This window comes from Bombina bombina, chromosome 1 (assembly GCF_027579735.1).
Source record: "Bombina bombina isolate aBomBom1 chromosome 1, aBomBom1.pri, whole genome shotgun sequence".
NCBI lineage: Eukaryota > Metazoa > Chordata > Amphibia > Anura > Bombinatoridae > Bombina > Bombina bombina.
In genome coordinates, this window is record NC_069499.1 from 594,240,822 (window position 1) to 594,264,689 (window position 23,868).

General features: G+C 41.8%; 1 protein-coding gene across 2 annotated transcripts in view; it reads left to right on the forward strand.

The window, feature by feature from the left end:
- Positions 1-12,972, forward strand: part of MCM3AP (minichromosome maintenance complex component 3 associated protein) — a 338,223-nt gene extending 325,251 nt beyond the window's left edge. For both annotated transcript variants that reach the window (XM_053698891.1, XM_053698892.1), the window contains exons 26-28: positions 9,905-10,016; positions 10,090-10,263; positions 12,263-12,972. In XM_053698891.1, the coding sequence (XP_053554866.1) occupies positions 9,905-10,016; positions 10,090-10,263; positions 12,263-12,659 (683 nt within the window). In that variant the 3' untranslated portion in view covers positions 12,660-12,972. The remainder of the gene's footprint in view (positions 1-9,904; positions 10,017-10,089; positions 10,264-12,262) is intronic.
- The last annotated feature ends 10,896 nt before the right edge of the window (positions 12,973-23,868 follow it).

Sequence of the window (23,868 nt, forward strand, 5' to 3'; positions counted from 1 at the left end):
ATCACATAATCTTTGAGATACAATCAACAACTCCTGTGGTTATAGTTGATAGAAAGTACAGTGTATATACACGCAATTGCATACTGACAGTGGCATTGCATATATCAACAACCACAAATTGTGGATATAGATAATAACCCAACACTGTATACTCCAAGGAGACCTATAGCATTTTTACTAGCGTGCTCTGAGACATTGTACTATTTTCACAAATACCTCTGTGATATACAGTATATAATATTGAAGGCATTGATATATTCAATAATACTCACAGAGATCGATCGTTGACAAGACTGAGCTATCTTATATTAATTTTAAGATTGTGTGTGTTTTGTTTTGTTTCACTTTTAATCAAATAAAATAAGTTATATTTCTCCTGTTAAGTGTGGTCAGTCCACGGGTCATCATTACTTCTGGGATATTATCTCCTCTCCTACAGGAAGTGCAAGAGGATTCACCCAGCAGAGCTGCTATATAGCTCCTCCCCTCTACGTCACCTCCAGTCATTCTCTTGCACCCAACGAATAGATAGGATGTGTGAGAGGACTGTGGTGATTTTAATTAGTTTATTACCTTCAATCAAAAGTTTGTTATTTTATAATAGCACCGGAGTGTGTTATTCATTCTCTGGTAGAATTTGAAGAAAAGAAGAGTTTTTTCTATGATTTTAGCCGGAGTAGTTAAGATCATATTGCTGTTTCTCGGCCATCTGAGGAGAGGTAAACTTCAGATCAGGGGACAGCGGGCAGATTAATCTGCAAAGAGGTATGTAGCAGTTTATTATTTTCTGACATGGAATTGATGAGAAAATCCTGCCATACCGTTATAATGTAAACTCAGCCTTAAATACAGTAGATGTATCTGGTATCAGGCTGTCATGTATGTATATTTTACACTTCAGTATTCTGGGGAATGGTACTTCACTGGATTTATACTGTATGCATAGACTTAATTTGCAGGGACTTGCAATAGGTTTTTAAATAACAATTAATTTATTGAGGTTAAACGTTTTTTGCTGGCATGTAAAATCGTTTATTTCTCTGAGGTACTGGGTGAAAAAATGTTTTGGGCACTGTTTTTTCCACTTGGCAATAGTTTTGTTTAAATTTAAGCAGTTTACTGATCTCTCTCACTGTTATGTGTGAGGGGGAGGGGCCATTTTTGGCGCTTTTACTACGCATCAAAAAACTCAGTCAGAGGTTCATTTTCTTCCTGCATGATCCGGTTCATCTCTACAGATCTCAGGGATCTTCAAAGCTTGTTTTGAGGGAGGTAATCATTCACAGCAGAGCTGTGAAGATTGTAGTTGACTGTGATAAAAAACGTTTATTTGTGTATTTTTTCTGCTGTCAGGGTTAGTTATCCTTTGCTAATGGGAACAATCCTTTGCTAAAATTGTATATTTCTTACAAAGATTTGATGCTATAATTTATTTATTTCAACTGTCATAATTTTTTCTGTGCTTCTTATAGGCACAGTTCGTTTTCATATTATTGTAAATTACTTGAAAAGCATTTCCAAGTTGCTAGTTAATTGCTAGTGTGTTAAACATGTCTGATTCAGAGGAAGATACATGTGCTATATGTGCTAATGCCAAAGTGGAGCCCAATAGAAATTTATGTACTAACTGTATTGATGCTACTTTAAATAAAAGTCAATCTGTACAAATTGAACATATTTCACCAAACAACGAGGGGAGAGTTATGCCGACTAACTCGCCTCACGTGTCAGTACCTGCATCTCCCGCTCCGGAGGTGCGTGATATTGTAGCGCCGAGTACATCTGGGCGGCCATTACAAATCACATTACAGGATATGGCTACTGTTATGACTGAAGTTTTGGCTAAATTACCAGAACTGAGAGGTAAGCGTGATCACTCTGGAGTGAGAACAGAGTGCGCTGATAATATTAGGGCCATGTCAGACACTGCGTCACAGGTGGGAGAACTTCATTCTGTGGGTGACGGTTCTGATCCAAACAGACTGGATTCAGATATTTCAAATTTTAAATTTAAGCTGGAAAACCTCCGTGTATTACTAGGGGAGGTATTAGCGGCTCTGAATGATTGTAACACAGTTGCAATACCAGAGAAAATGTGTAGGTTGGATAGATATTTTGCGGTACCGGCGAGTACTGATGTTTTTCCTATACCTAAGAGACTTACTGAAATTGTTACTAAGGAGTGGGATAGACCCGGTGTGCCGTTCTCACCCCCTCCGATATTTAGAAAAATGTTTCCAATAGACGCCACCACACGGGACTTATGGCAAACGGTCCCTAAGGTGGAGGGAGCAGTTTCTACTTTAGCTAAGCGTACCACTATCCCGGTGGAGGATAGCTGTGCTTTTTCAGATCCAATGGATAAAAAATTAGAGGGTTACCTTAAGAAAATGTTTGTTCAACAAGGTTTTATATTGCAACCTCTTGCATGTATTGCGCCTGTCACGGCTGCAGCAGCATATTGGTTTGAGTCTCTGGAAGAGACACTTGAATCATCTACACTAGATGAGATTACACACAAACTTAAAGCCCTTAAGTTAGCTAACTCATTTATTTCAGATGCCGTAGTACATTTAACTAAACTTACGGCTAAGAATTCCGGATTCGCCATTCAGGCACGCAGAGCACTGTGGCTAAAATCCTGGTCAGCTGATGTTACTTCTAAATCTAAATTGCTTAATATACCTTTCAAAGGGCAGACCTTATTCGGGCCCGGGTTGAAAGAGATTATCGCTGACATTACAGGAGGTAAAGGCCATGCCCTGCCTCAGGACAAAGCCAAAGCTAAGGCTAGACAGTCTAATTTTCGTTCCTTTCGTAATTTCAAAGCAGGAGCAGCATCAACTTCCTCTGCACCAAAACAGGAAGGAGCTGTTGCTCGCTACAGACAAGGCTGGAAACCTAACCAGTCCTGGAACAAGGGTAAGCAGGCCAGGAAACCTGCTGCTGCCCCTAAGACAGCATGAATCGAGGGCCCCCGATCCGGGACCGGATCTAGTGGGGGGCAGACTTTCTCTCTTCGCCCAGGCTTGGGCAAGAGATGTTCAGGATCCCTGGGCGTTAGAGATCATATCTCAGGGATACCTTCTGGACTTCAAATCCTCTCCCCCAAGAGGGAGATTTCATCTGTCAAGGTTGTCAACAAACCAAACAAAGAAGGAAGCGTTTCTACGCTGCGTACAAGATCTTTTATTAATGGGAGTGATCCATCCAGTTCCGCGGTCGGAACAAGGACAAGGGTTTTACTCAAATCTGTTTGTAGTTCCCAAGAAAGAGGGAACTTTCAGGCCAATCTTGGATTTAAAGATCCTAAACAAATTCCTAAGAGTTCCATCGTTCAAGATGGAAACTATTCGAACAATTTTGCCCATGATCCAAGAGGGTCAGTACATGACCACATTGGATTTAAAGGATGCTTACCTTCACATACCGATTCACAGAAATCATTACCGGTATCTAAGGTTTGCCTTTCTAGACAGGCATTACCAGTTTGTAGCTCTTCCATTCGGATTGGCTACGGCTCCAAGAATCTTCACAAAGGTTCTGGGTACTCTTCTGGCGGTACTAAGACCGCGAGGAATTTCGGTAGCTCCGTACCTAGACGACATTCTGATACAAGCTTCAAGCTTTCAAACTGCCAAGTCTCATACAGAGTTAGTACTGGCATTTCTAAGGTCGCATGGATGGAAGGTGAACGAAAAGAAGAGTTCTCTCTTTCCACTCACAAGAGTTCCCTTCTTGGGGACTCTGATAGATTCTGTAGAAATGAAGATTTACCTGACAGAAGACAGGTTAACAAAGCTTCAAAATGCATGCCGTGTCCTTCATTCCATTCAACACCCGTCAGTAGCTCAATGCATGGAGGTGATCGGATTAATGGTAGCGGCAATGGACATAGTCCCCTTTGCACGCCTACATCTCAGACTGCTGCAATTGTGCATGCTAAGTCAGTGGAATGGGGATTACTCAGATTTGTCCCCCACTCTGAATCTGAATCAAGAGACCAGAAATTCTCTTCTATGGTGGCTTTATCGGCCACATCTGTCCAGGGGGATGCCATTCAGCAGGCCAGACTGGACAATTGTAACAACAGACGCCAGCCTACTAGGTTGGGGCGCTGTCTGGAATTCTCTGAAGGCTCAGGGACTATGGAATCAGGAGGAGAGTCTCCTTCCAATAAACATTCTGGAATTGAGAGCAGTTCTCAATGCCCTTCTGGCTTGGCCCCAGTTAACAACTCGGGGGTTCATCAGGTTTCAGTCGGACAACATCACGACTGTAGCTTACATCAACCATCAGGGAGGGACAAGAAGCTCCCTAGCAATGATGGAAGTATCAAAGATAATTCGCTGGGCAGAGTCTCACTCTTGCCACCTGTCTGCAATCCACATCCCGGGAGTGGAGAACTGGGAGGCGGATTTCTTAAGTCGTCAGACTTTTCATCCGGGGGAGTGGGAACTTCATCCGGAGGTCTTTGCCCAAATACTTCGACGTTGGGGCAAACCAGAGATAGATCTCATGGCGTCTCGTCAGAACGCCAAGCTTCCTCGCTACGGGTCCAGATCCAGGGATCCGGGAGCGGTTCTGATAGATGCTCTGACAGCACCTTGGACCTTCAAGATGGCTTATGTGTTTCCACCCTTCCCGATGCTTCCTCGATTGATTGCCAGAATCAAACAGGAGAGAGCATCAGTGATTCTAATAGCACCTGCATGGCCACGCAGGACTTGGTATGCAGATCTAGTGGACATGTCATCCTGTCCGCCTTGGTCTCTACCTCTGAAACAGGACCTTCTGATCCAGGGTCCATTCAAACATCAAAATCTAACTTCTCTGAAGCTGACTGCTTGGAAATTGAACGCTTGATTTTATCAAAACGTGGGTTTTCTGAGCCAGTTATTGATACCTTAATACAGGCTAGGAAGCCTGTTACCAGAAGGATTTACCATAAAATATGGCGTAAATACTTATATTGGTGCGAATCCAAGAGTTACTCATGGAGTAAGGTTAGGATTCCAAGGATATTGTCCTTTCTACAAGAAGGTTTAGAAAAGGGTTTATCCGCTAGTTCCTTAAAGGGACAGATTTCAGCTCTGTCCATTCTTTTACACAAACGTCTGTCAGAAGTTCCGGACGTTCAAGCTTTTTGTCAGGCTTTAGCTAGGATCAAGCCTGTGTTTAAAACTGTTGCTCCGCCATGGAGTTTGAACTTAGTTCTTAATGTTTTACAGGGTGTTCCGTTTGAACCCCTTCATTCCATTGATATCAAGTTGTTATCTTGGAAAGTTCTGTTTTTAATGGCTATTTCCTCGGCTCGAAGAGTCTCTGAGTTATCTGCCTTACATTGTGATTCTCCTTATCTGATTTTTCATTCAGACAAGGTAGTTCTGCGTACTAAACCTGGGTTCCTACCTAAGGTGGTCACTAACAGGAATATCAATCAAGAGATTGTTGTTCCATCTTTGTGTCCTAATCCTTCCTCGAAGAAGGAACGTCTGCTACACAATCTAGATGTAGTCCGTGCCCTGAAATTTTATCTACAGGCAACTAAGGATTTTCGTCAAACGTCTTCCCTGTTTGTCGTTTATTCTGGCCAGAGGAGAGGTCAAAAAGCTTCGGCTACCTCTCTCTCTTTTTGGCTTCGTAGCATAATACGATTAGCCTATGAGACTGCTGGACAGCAGCCTCCTGAAAGAATTACAGCTCATTCTTCTAGAGCTGTGGCTTCCACTTGGGCCTTTAAGAATGAGGCTTCTGTTGAACAGATTTGCAAGGCTGCAACTTGGTCTTCTCTTCATACTTTTTCCAAATTTTACAAATTTGACACTTTTGCTTCTTCGGAGGCTGTTTTTGGGAGAAAGGTTCTTCAGGCAGTGGTTCCCTCCGTATAAAGAGCCTGCCTGTCCCTCCCGTCATCCGTGTACTTTTGCTTTGGTATTGGTATCCCAGAAGTAATGATGACCCGTGGACTGACCACACTTAACAGGAGAAAACAAAATTTATGCTTACCTGATAAATTCATTTCTCCTGTAGTGTGGTCAGTCCACGGCCCGCCCTGTTTTTTATGGCAGGCTAAAAAAATTTTGGATTATACTCCAGTCACCACTACACCCTTGGGCTTCTCCTTTCTCGTTGGTCCTTTGGTCGAATGACTGGAGGTGACGTAGAGGGGAGGAGCTATATAGCAGCTCTGCTGGGTGAATCCTCTTGCACTTCCTGTAGGGGAGGAGATAATATCCCAGAAGTAATGATGACCCGTGGACTGACCACACTACAGGAGAAATGAATTTATCAGGTAAGCATAAATTTTGTTTTTATAAAAATTTTCAACAGTTAGTACCACCTCACAGTCTGGGCATAGAGTGCTTTACGTGCATATTTTCTTGTGGTAAGTTTTCTTACTTCCACAATTTTCCAGTATAAATTTCAATTTATGCACTAGCACCAACCCACATACATTACAATCTGTATTATATAAGTGTGATAATTTTTATTCACACTAATCATACTATTAATAGTGGGGATTGCCTTTATAGTGTCATTGTTCAATTTGTCCTTTTTTGTACTGATTCCCTTGGAATTTCAGTCTAGCATACCTATTTCCTCCGTTCGCTCTCCTTTCTCGGGTTATCGCTCGAATCAAACAGGAGAAGGCGTCTGTGATCCTCATTGCACCGGCGTGGCCTCGCAGGATCTGGTATGCAGACTTAGTGGAGATGTCATCTCTTCCACCTTGGAGACTTCTACTGTGGAAGGATCTTCTACTTCAAGGGCCCTTCCTTTATCCAAATCTTGTTTTTCTGAAGATGACTGCTTGGATATTGAACGCTTAATTTTATTTAAGGGGAAATTTTCTGAGACGGTCATTGAGACCATGATTCAGGCTCGTAAGCCTGTTACCAGGAAGATTTACTACAATATATGGTGTAAATATCTGTTTTGGTGTGAATCCAAAGGCTACTCTTGAAGTAGAGTTCGGATTCTTAGAATCTAGCCTTTTTCCAAGAGGGTTTGGGAAGGGTTTATCGGCAGTTCCTTGAAAGGTCAATTATCTGCCTTGTCTATTTTGTTACATAAACATCTGACGGATGTTCCAGGCGTACAATCGTTCTGTCTGGCCTTGGTCAGAATCAGGCTGTGTTTGAACCTGTTACTCCTCCCTGGAGTCTTAACCTTGTTCTTAGATTTCTTAAGCAGGCTCTGTTTGAACCTATCCATTCCTTAGATATTAAGATGTTATCTTGGAAGGTTTTGTTTCTTGTTGCTATTGCGTCCGCTTGTAGAGTCTCAGAGCTCTCGGCGTTGCAGTTTGAATCTCCTTCCTTATTTTTCATCTGATAAGGTAGTTTTGCATACCATGTTAGGGATTCTTCCTAAAGTGGTTTCGGATAGGAACATTAATCAGGAGATTGTTGTTCCCTCTTCATGTCCTAACCCATCTTCTCATATAGAGCGTCTGCTGCACAACCTAGACGTGGTGTGTGCGTTCAAGTTTTATCTACAGGCGACTAAGGATTTTCACCAGTCTTCTGCTCTGTTTGTGGTTTTCTCTGGGAAACTTAAGTGGCAGAAAGTTCCGGCTACTTCTCTTTCTTTGTGGCTGAGGAGTATCATTCGCTTTGCCTATTAAACTGCTGGACAGCAGCCTCTTGAGAGAATTACGGCTTATTCTACGAGGGCTGTTTCCTCTTCCTGGGCATTCAAAAATTAAGCTTTTATGGAACAGATTTGCAAGGCTGCAACTTGGTCCTCTCTTCTCTCTTTTTCTAAATTTTCTAAATTTGATACATTTGCCTCGGCTGAGGCTTCTTTTGGGAGAAAGGTTCTTCAAGCAGTGGTGACTTTGGTTTAGGTTCCCTGTCTTATCCCTCCCATATCATCTGTGTCCTCTAGCTTGGGTATTGATTCCCAATAGTAATTAGATGATCCGTGGACTCATCGTGTCATTAGAAAGAAAACAAAATTTATGCTTACCTGTTAAATTTATTTATTTCTTGACACGATGAGTCCACGGCCTGCCCTGTTTTTTTAGACAGGCCTTTGTCATACTATAAACCTCAGACACCTCTACACCTTGTTGCTTCCTTCCTTTCTTTCCTTTACTTTGGTCAAATGACTGGGGTTGGAGGGAAGAAAGGTGATATTTAACAGCTTTGCTGTGGTGCTCTTTGCCGCCTACTGCTGGGCAGGAGTGATATTCCCAATAGTAATTAGATGATCCGTGGACTCGTTGTGTCAAGATATAAATAAATTTATCAGGTAAGCATAAATTTAGTTTTTTCCGCATATACATAATTTTATTGAGATGTCAGATTGGTTTACATCAGAGAGTTTAATCAGCTTTATTGTTTATTATTAATGAAATAGATACAGTTTCTGGAAGAAATGCTGCAGATGTAGTGTGGTCTTGACTGGTTATTAGGCATGTGCATTTGGAGTTTTCCAATGCATCTGAATGTGTTAGAAGGTGGCCGCTCGCAGTGTTCGCCTCTTTTTAGAGTCAGATTTCTTCTTGTGAAAGTGCAACACAATAAGATCTATGCAAATCCAGAAATCCGTCTCCAAAAAGAGCCAAACGCCACTGCCTTCTGCATTCAAAGGCATCCGAAACCTCGGAATTCACATACCTACTAGTTATCTGTAATTTCATAGTGGTTTTTAAGCGGTCCATAAAAGTTACTTATAGATCATGGGCTAAGCTTATACTGAGTATTAGCCTTTTTTTTAACATTGAATTTCATGTGTTTATTTAGAAAAAGTCAAGAAATTAATACAGTTGATGCATTTTCAACTCTGAAATTGGATGTTACTGTTGAAGCAGATCCGTTAATTTAATTCAAAACGCCAGCCAGTAGGAACTGCTGTTAACATCTTGTTTTTAACCCTTTAAACCAAGTTGTTTGTAGTTTAAACTTCATACATGCAAAGATCAAGAAGGTGTCTTCATTTAAGAAAATAGTACATCTTCTTTAGTGTGTTAATAAGTGGAATTCATCGTAGTTCACATGAAATTTGTTTTAAAATAGGACCTTTTTTAATCAATAGTGTGTCCCAGCCAACTTTAATAACCTTAGAGGGATAGTAAAGTCCAAATTAAACTCTCATGATTCAGATAGGGTATGTAATTTTAAACAACTTTCTAATTTACTATCATCAAATTTGCTTTGTTCTCTTGTTATTCTTAGTTGAAATCTAAACATAGGTAGGGTCATATGCTAATTTCTAAGCCCTTGAAGGCCACCTCTTATCTGAATGCTTTTGACAGTTTATCACAGCTAGAGGGTGTTCATGTGTTTCATATAGATAACATTGTCCTCACGCACGTGAAGTTATTTAAGAGTCAGCACTAATTGCCTGAAATGCAAGTCTGTCAAAAGATCTGAGATAAGGAATCAGTCTGCAGAGGTTTAAATACAAGGTAATCACAGAAGTAAAAAGTGTATTAATATAACAGTGTTGGTTATGCAAAACTGGAGAATGGTAAATAAAGGGATTATCTATCTTTTTAAACAATAGCATTTTTGGTCTTTACTATCCCTTTAATTTTTTTCTTACCCATATTTTAAGATACATGGGTAGAGAACTAGAAGCCTTATCCGATATCCTTTGAGTTTCAGTAACCAAGTAACCTTGTAAAATATACGCATATTCATATATTCAGCTGATTCTGAACTATTAAGAAAGTAGAGCAGATAAGTAAGAAATTTTACTTTTACCTATGTTACATTAAGTGGACAAGTGCGTGTGTGTGTGTGTGTGTGTGTGTGTATATATATATATATATATATATATATATATATATATATATATATATATTATGACTGGTAAGCTACAGTGTTTGTCAGTCCTACTAAAGAAAAAGGGAATTCCCTCATCTTGTTATCTTTGTTATGAATATCTGCAGGGCCTACGACTGGAGAACTATATGTGTATTTTATGCAGGACGAGTTAAAAAATTTCGTCCCGCCAAAGTCCTGGACTGATGCTCAACTTGACACTCACAGAGACATGCAGAGGTTTGTGAAGTGTATGCTAAGTGTGGTATTGTGCATTATGTGTAGCTGTACTGATTTCTGTCCGTTGTTGCAGAAGCCCTGGCAGATGCCACTCTTCCCTTCAGCAGTCACAAGCCCTGAGACCCTTTGGTGTAAACGCTTACGAGAGTTTGGTGAATCCAGAAGTAAATAAAGAACAGCCTTACACAAGCCACCTTCCTCAACAACTGAAATACTCGCTGAAGGTGGAGAAGGAGGAAAGCAGGAGGTGAGTAGGCTCAGTCAGAATAATTATGTGGTGGGAGGGTAATAGGATAGGCAATAATGATAGACACGCTAACGTATTAAAAGCAATGTAATAAAGTTCACAGGGACAATTATCATTATCGCTGTTATTTTAAAATACTATAATTATGTTGAAAAGCAAAATATTCAGAAACAATTTGTAAAAGGGTAAGTTATGGATGAGTAAAATAAAGGAGGTTAAGAATACCTGGCACAAATAAAAGCTTCAAATACACACAAAGATCCTGTGCAGCATAGTGCTCAATGCCAAGCAAAGAGTTGATGCGAATCATGCCAATATATTTTACTTGCGTAGAATGAGTCTACTTCGGTCTTGACAAATCCCTAAACCCAGGAAGCCACAGCTCCTAGAATTTTACTTCATGATCCTATGGCCTAATGATCTAAAGCTCTCTGCTCAGGCGAGATGATCTAAAATGATCCATCCGTGCTATTAAGTCCGTGATGAGATTATCTAAAGGCACATTTTACACTGTGAGCTTTGTATCCCACTAAGAGGTGTAACCTGTATTTCTGTATGGGATGGTGAGATACATACATAGAGGAAAGTGCTCAATAAACAAAGCATTTTCAAAGCATATTTAATGTACGCTATATAAAACAGATTCATATTAAGCATACGTTGGATAAACAATACACATCTAAATAGGCGTTTAAACTTAATTCAAATTGAGAATTTGGATTCTACGATGCAAATTGTCCTTACATTACTTAGAAAAAACGTATTCAATATAGACAGTTAAACATGTACTTAAGGTATTGCAGTCATTTACGAAAACAAAGTTGAAATCGTAAATAAGTTGTCAAAAGTTTGAAGGGTTCCTTATATTTCTGTTGTGAAATAAGTCTCCACACACTAACGAGTGGGCTGAACAGGGGCATTCCTTGGGGTATACCATGTTTCCTTGCTTTTAGTATTGGAATAAGCTAAGCATATTTTATCTGTAGGTCTGGTTTTTTCTTCTTGCTGATTGTAGCTGGCGAGTTTGTTTCAAAACACGCATTGCGCTTATTTAAAGGGACAGTATACACCAATTTTCATATAACTGCATGTAATAAACACTTCTTTAATAAATATAATAATATTCATAGATACTGATCTAAAAATCCTGTATAAAACCTTTTAAAAACGTACTTAGAAGCTCCAAGTTTAGCACCGTTGATGAGATTAGCTGGAACACCCAGTGAAAGGGTCTGGGTGGAAACATTCAACCCCCTTCCCCCATATGAAAAGACAGATTAGACAAACAGGAGCCAGCTGGAGTCTGTAAAGGCATGTAAATATATCTGACATTTTGGGGCTAGGTTAGGAGTCTAAAAACCAGCACAATGTTATTTAAAAAAAAAATAAGCAAAACTATACATTGTTACAAAAAAAACTCCCAGATGGGTTATATAAATGGATCATCTAGTAAAAAATCTAGTGTATAATGTCCCTTTAAGTGAAGAATAAAAAAAACACATGTGTGGAACTAGAAATGATTTCATGCTAAAAACAGTGTAATTTAATTTGTATGTGATTCGGGGAAAAATGTTGCTATTATTGCTGGGTGCTCCCTCTCACATTTGCTCTTCTTTGCAAGAATCTACATTCTAGCGAGCTTTATTACTTTCTGTGTATGCAAGCTTGCAACCTGCTGGGAATTCCTACCACTTTTCTTAGATCGCTCCATGAGGTCTGCCCATGCTAGGGATGGGGTGATGCTTGTTGCCATGCTGGTGAATTTTAGATCATTTTGTCTTTCTCCTAAATGTTTTATCATCTACTAGATGATCCTGTTTTCCCTGCTATAAAAATGAAGGCTTCCTGTTTAGAAGATATTTAGAAGAGATGAGGGAAAGTTGATGTGACTTAGAATGAGATACATATCGCAAACAGATACAGTTGTGATTTGCTAAATAGGTGAATTGAATTTAAGAGATGAAGCTGCTATGTTTATTTTTAATTTATCTTTTTTCAGGTTTGAGGAAACACTTGAACGGTTGGTTGCTGAGGGTCCATTAGATCAGTCTGCATCTCTCTCTCTCCCAATGTACCTTCCAGAAGCTCTTCTTGGTGACTTAGAGACCACACTTAATCTGACGGACATTACAGAGTGCACTCCTGCTGTGCGAGAGTCTTTGACAACCTATAAAATGTGCTTTCCCTCAGCACAAAGGCTTCGGACAGAGAGTGCTGTGTGTGCACCCCATATGCAAGGATCTCTGATGGATAGCACAATAAGTTTTCCATCTGTACAGCGATCTGTAACAGACAATATGAATACGCTTCGTAGGCTTCTGCAGGTGAGTCAGCAAGAGGATGCAGCATATGAGCTACATCTCAAGACACTGCTAGATGTGGGGGATCATCGATAAGGAAATTAAGAGATTATGAATTCAGCACTCCCACCCTACAAAATGGACACTGCACAGTGCATAGTAGTAGTCATCTTGTACCAACCCCATAAATGCAGACATAACCATGTGCCTAAGGTCTTCACAGTTTACTCTACAGTAAGCACTTTTTTTTATCTGCAGAATGTACAGTACAGTCTTGTTACTGTACACCAAGCTACAATGATCAAGACTACCTGCTCTAGCTTTCCATGCTATTTTAAGATTTTTTTTTCTAAATATGTTTATTCACTTGTGAGAATTAGTACAAATATTAAAAAGAATACAAAAAAAACTTTTGTTGAAAATATTTTTTTATTTATGTTTGGGGAGAAAAACATGAACAACAATATATGCATGTCAGTAGTGGGAGCAAAGATTTAAACACTTTGAGGCTAAAAGGAGAAAAACAAAATGTTGCCAAAATAGAATTGATTGTTACATTTTAAATAGAAGAAAACTGGAATTAAAAAACAAACAAATATTGTCACTACTTAAAGCGAATCCTAGCATTTGTGAAACGCCAGGATTTACCATTGAAACAAATAAAGGGGTCTTTCATTTAAGAAGTATAAAATACTTCATGAAGAAAGCTCTTTTATTCGTTTCAAGCGTTAGCTGTTCTGAGCTGCTCAAGGCAGCCCACTGCAGAAAGCTGTTTTGCTAAGAGGTGATGTTTCCTCTCTAGCAAAACGGCGTTCTTTCGTGGGCTGCCTTAGCAGCTCCGAACGGCGAACGATTGAAACAAGTAAAGGAGCTTTCAGCATGAAGTATTTTATACTTGATGAATGACAGTCCCCTTTATTTGTTTCAGTGGTCAATCCTAGCGCTTCACAAATGCTAGGCTTCACTTTAAGGGCAATATTTAACCCCCCTCTTTGAGGTACTACTGAACTGAACTTTTGGACCTACGATTTATATTCCATAGATTCCAGTCCATCTGGAGTCTTAAACAGACATTAAGTTGCTGGGCACAACTATAATAGCATGGTTATTAATACTCAACATGATTTTGTTTTTCCTGTTGTTTTCAAAGCCATTCTCTTATTTTAAATCCTTACTGGTGCCAGTTTGTCAAGCTTTGTGTTCATACAGGGTGCTGCCATCTTGATGCTTCGGCAGTGTTCCACTCTAACAAAAGCAGTAAGCATTTACAGGTCTGTGACGTTGCCAGCTTTTTGACAGCGGTATTGTGCACGTTACAGAGCAGGAGCAGCATTTTTTGAAGTGGCTGCATTGTTCTGTATTTTATGGCCATAGCTGCAGCTGAGAGTATTGTGAAAGATATCAGGTTTAGAGGGTGATCTAACCTATTTTGTATATAGGGTCATGCAGTCAGACTCATTCAGTACACTAAAACATGCAGAATGCAGTGTGCATAACCATAATATGCTTGCACACCTTAACCAGAACTGTTCTGTACAAAAGTACGTTCTCTGCAGGCTGTAAAATATTTGAATTCATATTATCTGTATTTCTCTTGTTAAGTGTATCCAGTCCACGGATCATCCATTACTTGTGGGATATTCTCCTTCCCAACAGGAAGTTGCAAGAGGATCACCCACAGCAGAGCTGCTATATAGCTCCTCCCCTCACTGCCATATCCAGTCATTCTCTTGCAACTCTCAACTAAGATGGAGGTCGTAAGAGGACTGTGGTGTTTTCTTCAATCAAAAGTTTGTTATTTTTAAATGGTACCGGAGTGTACTGTTTATCTCAGGCAGTATTTAGAAGAAGAATCTGCCTGCGTTTTCTATGATCTTAGCAGAAGTAACTAAGATCCTTTGCTGTTCTCACATATTCTGAGGAGCGAGGTAACTTCAGAGGGGGAATAGCGTGCAGGTTTTCCTGCAATAAGGTATGTGCAGTTAAAATATTTTTCTAGGGATGGAATTTGCTAGAAAATGCTGCTGATACCGAAGTAATGTCAGTAAAGCCTTAAATGCAGTGATAGCCACTGGTATCAGGCTTATTAATAGAGATACATACTCTTATAAAAGTGTATTTCTCCAACATAGGTGTGTCCGGTCCACGGCGTCATCCTTACTTGTGGGATATTCTCTTCCCCAACAGGAAATGGCAAAGAGCCCAGCAAAGCTGGTCACATGATCCCTCCTAGGCTCCGCCTACCCCAGTCATTCTCTTTGCCGTTGTACAGGCAACATCTCCACGGAGATGGCTTAGAGTTTTTTAGTGTTTAACTGTAGTTTTTATTATTCAATCAAGAGTTTGTTATTTTAAAATAGTGCTGGTATGTACTATTTACTCTGAAACAGAAAAGAGATGAAGATTTCTGTTTGTATGAGGAAAATGATTTTAGCAACCGTTACTAAAATCCATGGCTGTTCCACACAGGACTGTTGAGAGGAATTAACTTCAGTTGGGGGAACAGTGAGCAGTCTCTTGCTGCTTGAGGTATGACACATTCTAACAAGACGATGTAATGCTGGAAGCTGTCATTTTCCCTATGGGATCCGGTAAGCCATGTTTATTAAGATAGTAAATAAGGGCTTCACAAGGGCTTATTAAGACTGTAGACTTTTTCTGGGCTAAATCGATTCATATATTACACATATTTAGCCTTGAGGAATCATTTAATCTGGGTATTTTGGTAAAATTATATCGGCAGGCACTGTTTTAGACACCTTATTCTTTAGGGGCTTTCCCTAATCATAGGCAGAGCCTCATTTTCGCGCCGGTATTGCGCACTTGTTTTTGAGAGGCATGACATGCAGTCGCATGTGTGAGGAGCTCTGATACATAGAAAAGACTTTCTGAAGGCGTCATTTGGTATCGTATTCCCCTTTGGGCTTGGTTGGGTCTCAGCAAAGCAGATACCAGGGACTGTAAAGGGGTTAAAGTTAAAAACGGCTCCGGTTCCGTTATTTTAAGGGTTAAAGCTTCCAAATTTGGTGTGCAATACTTTTAAGGCTTTAAGACACTGTGGTGAAATTTTGGTGAATTTTGAACAATTCCTTCATATTTTTTCGCAATTGCAGTAATAAAGTGTGTTCAGTTTAAAATTTAAAGTGACAGTAACGGTTTTATTTTAAAACGTTTTTTGTACTTTGTTATCAAGTTTATGCCTGTTTAACATGTCTGAACTACCAGATAGACTGTGTTCTGAATGTGGGGAAGCCAGGGTTCCTTCTCATTTAAATAAATGTGATTTATGTGACAATGAAAATGATGCCCAAGATGATTCCTCAAGTGAGGGGAGTAAGCATGGTACTGCATCATTCCCTCCTTCGTCTACACAAGTCTTGCCCACTCAGGAGGCCCCTAGTACATCTAGCGCGCCAATACTCCTTACTATGCAACAATTAACGGCTGTAATGGATAATTCTATCAAAAACATTTTAGCCAAAATGCCCACTTATCAGCGTAAGCGCGACTGCTCTGTTTTAGATACTGAAGAGCATGACGACGCTGATGATAATGGTTCTGAAATGCCCCTACACCAGTCTGATGGGGCCAGGGAGGTTTTGTCTGAGGGAGAAATTTCAGATTCAGGGAAAATTTCTCAACAAGCTGAACCCGATGTGATTACATTTAAATTTAAGTTGGAACATCTCCGCGCTCTGCTTAAGGAGGTATTATCCACTCTGGATGATTGTGAGAATTTGATCATCCCAGAGAAACTATGTAAAATGGACAAGTTCCTAGAGGTCCCGGGGCTCCCAGAAGCTTTACCTATACCCAAGCGGGTGGCGGACATTGTAAATAAAGAATGGGAAAGGCCCGGTATACCTTTCGTCCCTCCCCCCATATTTAAAAAATTGTTTCCTATGGTCGACCCCAGAAAGGACTTATGGCAGACAGTCCCCAAGGTCGAGGGAGCGGTTTCCACTTTAAACAAACGCACCACTATACCCATAGAAGATAGTTGTGCTTTCAAAGATCCTATGGATAAAAAATTAGAAGGTTTACTTAAAAAGATGTTTGTTCAGCAGGGTTACCTTCTACAACCAATTTCATGCATTGTCCCTGTCACTACAGCCGCGTGTTTCTGGTTCGATGAGCTAGTAAAGGCGGTCGATAGTGATTCTCCTCCTTATGAGGAGATTATGGACAGAATCCGTGCTCTCAAATTGGCTAATTCTTTCACCCTAGACGCCACTTTGCAATTGGCTAGGTTAGCGGCTAAGAATTCTGGGTTTGCTATTGTGGCGCGCAGAGCGCTTTGGTTGAAATCTTGGTCAGCTGATGCGTCTTCCAAGAACAAACTACTTAACATTCCTTTCAAGGGGAAAACGCTGTTTGGCCCTGACTTGAAAGAGATTATCTCTGATATCACTGGGGGTAAGGGCCACGCCCTTCCTCAGGATCGGTCTTTCAAGGCCAAAAATAAACCTAATTTTCGTCCCTTTCGTAGAAACGGACCAGCCCAAAGTGCTACGTCCTCTAAGCAAGAGGGTAATACTTCTCAAGCCAAGCCAGCTTGGAGACCAATGCAAGGCTGGAACAAGGGAAAGCAGGCCAAGAAACCTGCCACTGCTACCAAGACAGCATGAAATGTTGGCCCCCGATCCGGGACCGGATCTGGTGGGGGGCAGACTCTCTCTCTTCGCTCAGGCTTGGGCAAGAGATGTTCTGGATCCTTGGGCACTAGAAATAGTCTCCCAAGGTTATCTTCTGGAATTCAAGGGGCTTCCCCCAAGGGGGAGATTCCACAGGTCTCAGTTGTCTTCAGACCACATAAAAAGACAGGCATTCTTACATTGTGTAGAAGACCTGTTAAAAATGGGAGTGATTCATCCTGTTCCATTAGGAGAACAAGGGATGGGGTTCTACTCCAATCTGTTCATAGTTCCCAAAAAAGAGGGAACGTTCAGACCAATCTTAGATCTCAAGATCTTAAACAAGTTTCTCAAGGTTCCATCGTTCAAAATGGAAACCATTCGAACAATTCTTCCTTCCATCCAGGAAGGTCAATTCATGACCACGGTGGATTTAAAGGATGCGTATCTACATATTCCTATCCACAAGGAACATCATCGGTTCCTAAGGTTCGCATTCCTGGACAAGCATTACCAGTTCGTGGCGCTTCCTTTCGGATTAGCCACTGCTCCAAGGATTTTCACAAAGGTACTAGGGTCCCTTCTAGCGGTGCTAAGACCAAGGGGCATTGCAGTAGTACCTTACTTGGACGACATTCTGATTCAAGCGTCGTCCCTTCCTCAAGCAAAGGCTCACACGGACATAGTCCTGGCCTTTCTCAGATCTCACGGATGGAAAGTGAACGTGGAAAAGAGTTCTCTATCTCCGTCGACAAGAGTTCCCTTCTTGGGAACAATAATAGACTCCTTAGAAATGAGGATTTTTCTGACAGAGGCCAGAAAAACAAAACTTCTAAACTCTTGTCGGATACTTCATTCCGTTCCTCTTCCTTCCATAGCGCAGTGCATGGAAGTGATAGGTTTGATGGTAGCGGCAATGGACATAGTTCCTTTTGCGCGCATTCATCTAAAACCATTACAACTGTGTATGCTCAGTCAGTGGAATGGGGACTATACAGACTTGTCTCCGAAGATACAAGTAAATCAGAGGACCAGAGACTCACTCCGTTGGTGGCTGTCCCTGGACAACCTGTCACAAGGGATGACCTTCCGCAGACCAGAGTGGGTCATTGTCACGACCGACGCCAGTCTGATGGGCTGGGGCGCGGTCTGGGGATCCCTGAAAGCTCAGGGTCTTTGGTCTCGGGAAGAATCTCTTCTACCGATAAATATTCTGGAACTGAGAGCGATATTCAATGCTCTCAAGGCTTGGCCTCAGCTAGCAAGGGCCAAGTTCATACGGTTTCAATCAGACAACATGACGACTGTTGCGTACATCAACCATCAGGGGGGAACAAGGAGTTCCCTGGCGATGGAAGAAGTGACCAAAATCATTCAATGGGCGGAGACTCGCTCCTGCCACCTGTCTGCTATCCACATCCCAGGAGTGGAAAATTGGGAAGCGGATTTTCTGAGTCGTCAGACATTGCATCCGGGGGAGTGGGAACTCCATCCGGAAATCTTTGCCCAAATCACTCAACTGTGGGGCATTCCAGACATGGATCTGATGGCCTCTCGTCAGAACTTCAAGGTTCCTTGCTACGGGTCCAGATCCAGGGATCCCAAGGCGACTCTAGTAGATGCACTAGTAGCACCTTGGACCTTCAAACTAGCTTATGTATTCCCGCCGTTTCCTCTCATCCCCAGGCTGGTAGCCAGGATCAATCAGGAGAGGGCGTCGGTGATCTTGATAGCTCCTGCATGGCCACGCAGGACTTGGTATGCAGATCTGGTGAATATGTCATCGGCTCCACCATGGAAGCTACCTTTGAGACGAGACCTTCTTGTTCAAGGTCCGTTCGAACATCCGAATCTGGTCTCACTCCAGCTGACTGCTTGGAGATTGAACGCTTGATCTTATCAAAGCGAGGGTTCTCAGATTCTGTTATTAATACTCTTGTTCAGGCCAGAAAGCCTGTAACTAGAAAAATTTACCACAAAATTTGGAAAAAATATATCTGTTGGTGTGAATCTAAAGGATTCCCTTGGGACAAGGTTAAGATTCCTAAGATTCTATCCTTCCTTCAAGAAGGATTGGAAAAAGGATTATCTGCAAGTTCCTTGAAGGGACAGATTTCTGCCTTGTCTGTGTTACTTCACAAAAAGCTGGCAGCTGTGCCAGATGTTCAAGCCTTTGTTCAGGCTCTGGTTAGAATCAAGCCTGTTTACAAACCTTTGACTCCTCCTTGGAGTCTCAACTTAGTTCTTTCAGTTCTTCAGGGGGTTCCGTTTGAACCCTTACATTCCGTTGATATTAAGTTATTATCTTGGAAAGTTTTGTTTTTGGTTGCAATTTCTTCTGCTAGAAGAGTTTCAGAATTATCTGCTCTGCAGTGTTCTCCTCCTTATCTGGTGTTCCATGCAGATAAGGTGGTTTTACGTACTAAACCTGGTTTTCTTCCAAAAGTTGTTTCTAACAAAAACATTAACCAGGAGATAGTCGTGCCTTCTCTGTGTCCGAAACCAGTTTCGAAGAAGGAACGTTTGTTGCACAATTTGGATGTTGTTCGCGCTCTAAAATTCTATTTAGATGCTACAAAGGATTTTAGACAAACATCTTCCTTGTTTGTTGTTTATTCTGGTAAAAGGAGAGGTCAAAAAGCAACTTCTACCTCTCTCTCTTTTTGGATTAAAAGCATCATCAGATTGGCTTACGAGACTGCCGGACGGCAGCCTCCTGAAAGAATCACAGCTCATTCCACTAGGGCTGTGGCTTCCACATGGGCCTTCAAGAACGAGGCTTCTGTTGATCAGATATGTAGGGCAGCGACTTGGTCTTCACTGCACACTTTTACCAAATTTTACAAGTTTGATACTTTTGCTTCTTCTGAGGCTATTTTTGGGAGAAAGGTTTTGCAAGCTGTGGTGCCTTCCATTTAGGTGACCTGATTTGCTCCCTCCCTTCATCCGTGTCCTAAAGCTTTGGTATTGGTTCCCACAAGTAAGGATGACGCCGTGGACCGGACACACCTATGTTGGAGAAAACAGAATTTATGTTTACCTGATAAATTACTTTCTCCAACGGTGTGTCCGGTCCACGGCCCGCCCTGGTTTTTTAATCAGGTCTGATAATTTATTTTCTTTAACTACAGTCACCACGGTATCATATGGTTTCTCCTATGCAAATATTCCTCCTTAACGTCGGTCGAATGACTGGGGTAGGCGGAGCCTAGGAGGGATCATGTGACCAGCTTTGCTGGGCTCTTTGCCATTTCCTGTTGGGGAAGAGAATATCCCACAAGTAAGGATGACGCCGTGGACCGGAAACACCGTTGGAGAAAGTAATTTATCAGGTAAACATAAATTCTGTTTTTAAAACGTTTGCTGGCATGTTTAATCGTTTTTTATATATGTTTGGTGATAAAACTTATTGGGGCCTAGTTTTTTCCACATGGCTGGCTTGAATTTTGCCTAGAAACAGTTCCCTGAGGCTTCCCACTGTTGTAATATGAGTGGGAGGGGCCTATTTTGGCGTTTTTTTGCACAGCAAAAATTACAGACACAGACATCCAGCTTCTTCCTGCATGATCCAGGACTTTTCTGGAGGGCTCAAAAGGCTTCAAAAGTCGTATTGAGGGAGGTAAAAAGCCACAGTAGAGCTGTGGCAGTTGTGACTGTTTAAAAAACGTTTTTGTCATTTGTTATTCCGTTTTTGGTATTAAGGGGTTAATCATCCATTTGCAAGTGGGTGCAATGCTCTGCTAACTTATTACATACACTGTATTTTGTTAGTGTAACTGCATTTTTTCACTGTTATTTCAAAATTTGGGAAAATTTGTGTTTCTTAAAGGCGCAGTAACGTTTTTTTATATTGCTTGTAAACTTGTTTTAAAGTGTTTTCCAAGCTTGCTAGTCTCATTGCTAGTCTGTTTAAGCATGTTTGACACAGAGGAACCTACTTGTTCATTATGTTTGAAAGCCATGGTGGAGCCCCATAGGAGAATGTGTACTAAATGTATTGATTTCACCTTAAACAGTAAAGATCAGTCTTTATCTATAAAAGAATTATCACCAGAGGGTTCTGTCGAGGGGGAAGTTATGCCGACTAACTCTCCCCACGTGTCAGACCCTTCGCCTCCCGCTCAGGGGACGCACGCTAATATGGCGCCAATTACATCAGGGACGCCCATAGCGATTACCTTGCAGGACATGGCTGCAATCATGAATAATACCCTGTCAGAGGTATTATCTAGATTGCCTGAATTAAGAGGCAAGCGCGATAGCTCTGGGGTTAGGAGAGATACAGAGCGCGCAAATGCTGTTAGAGCCATGTCAAATACTGCGTCACAGTATGCAGAACATGAGGACGGAGAGCTTCAGTCTGTGTGTGACATCTCTGACTCGGGGAAACCTGATTCAGAGATTTCTAATTTTAAATTTAAGCTTGATAACCTCCGTGTATTGCTTGGGGAGGTATTAGCTGCTCTGAATGACTGTAACACAGTTGCAATTCCAGAGAAATTGTGTAGGCTGGATAGATACTATGCGGTGCCGATGTGTACTGACGTTTTTCCTATACCTAAAAGGCTTACAGAAATTATTAGCAAGGAGTGGGATAGACCCGGTGTGCCCTTTTCCCCACCTCCTATATTTAGAAAAATGTTTCCAATAGACGCCACTACACGGGACTTATGGCAGACGGTCCCTAAGGTGGAGGGAGCAGTTTCTACTTTAGCAAAGCGTACCATTATCCCGGTTGAGGACAGTTGTGCTTTTTCAGATCCAATGGATAAAAAATTGGAGGGTTACCTTAAGAAAATGTTTATTCAACAAGGTTTTATTTTACAGACCCTTGCATGCATTGCACCTGTCACTGCTGCAGCGGCATTCTGGTTTGAGGCCCTGGAAGAGGCCATCCAGACAGCTCCATTGAATTGAATTATTGACAAGCTTAGAACGCTTAAGCTTGCTAACTCATTTGTTTCTGATGCCATTGTTCATTTGACTAAACTAACGGCTAAGAATTCCGGATTCGCCATCCAGGCGCGTAGGGCGCTATGGCTTAAATCCTGGTCAGCTGACGTGACTTCAGAGTCTAAATTACTCAACATTCCTTTCAAGGGGCAGACCTTATTCGGGCCTGGCTTGAAGGAAATTATTGCTGACATTACTGGAGGCAAGGGTCATACCCTTCCTCAGGACAGGGCCAAATCAAAGGCCAAACAGTCTAATTTTCGTGCCTTTCGAAATTTCAAGGCAGGAGCAGCATCAACTTCCTCTGCTTCAAAACAAGAGGGAACTGTTGCTCATTCCAGACAGGCCTGGAAACCTAACCAGTCCTGGAACAAGGGCAAGCAGGCCAGGAAGCCTGCTGCTGCCCCCAAGACAGCATGAAGGAACGGCCCCCTATCCGGAAACGGATCTAGTGGGGGGCAGATTTTCTCTCTTCGCCCAGGCGTGGGCAAGAGATGTTCAGGATCCCTGGGCGTTGGAGATCATATCTCGGGGATATCTTCTGGACTTCAAAGCTTCTCCTCCACAAGGGAGATTTCATCTTTCAAGGTTATCATCAAACCAGCTAAAGAAAGAGGCATTCCTAAGCTGTGTGCAGGACCTCCTAGTAATGGGAGTGATCCATCCAGTTCCGCGGACGGAACAAGGACAGGAAGGATTTTATTCAAATCTGTTTGTGGTTCCCAAGAAAGAGAGAACCTTCAGACCAATCTTGGATCTAAAGATCTTAAACAAATTCCTCAGAGTTCCATCATTCAAAATGGAAACTATTCGGACCATCCTACCCATGATCCAAGAGGGTCAGTATATGACCACAGTGGACTTAAAGGATGCCTACCTTCACATACCGATTCACAAAGATCATCATCGGTTCCTAAGGTTTGCCTTTCTAGACAGGCATTACCAATTTGTAGCTCTTCCCTTCGGGTTGGCCACTGCCCCGAGAATTTTTACAAAGGTTCTGGGCTCACTTCTGGCGGTTCTAAGACCGCGAGGCATAGCGGTGGCTCCGTATCTAGACGACATCCTGATACAGGCGTCAAGCTTTCAAATTGCCAAGTCTCATACAGAGATAGTTCTGGCATTTCTGAGGTCGCATGGGTGGAAAGTGAACGTGGAAAAGAGTTCTCTATCACCACTCACAAAAGTCTCCTTCCTAGGGACTCTTATAGCTTCTGTAGAGATGAAAATTTACCTGACGGAGTCCAGGTTATCAAAACTTCTAAATGCTTGCCGTGTCCTTCATTCCATTCCACGCCCGTCAGTGGCTCAGTGCATGGAAGTAATCGGCTTAATGGTAGCGGCAATGGACATAGTGCCATTTGCGCGCCTGCATCTCAGACCGCTGCAATTATGCATGCTAAGTCAGTGGAATGGGGATTACTCAGATTTGTCCCTTCTACTAAATCTGGATCAAGAGACCAGAGATTCTCTTCTCTGGTGGCTTTCTCGGGTCCATCTGTCCAAGGGTATGACCTTTCGCAGGCCAGATTGGACGATTGTAACAACAGATGCCAGCCTTCTAGGTTGGGGCGCAGTCTGGAACTCCCTGAAGGCTCAGGGATCGTGGACTCAGGAGGAGAAACTCCTCCCAATAAATATTCTGGAGTTAAGAGCAATATTCAAGGCTCTTCTAGCTTGGCCTCAGTTAGCAACACTGAGGTTCATCAGATTTCAGT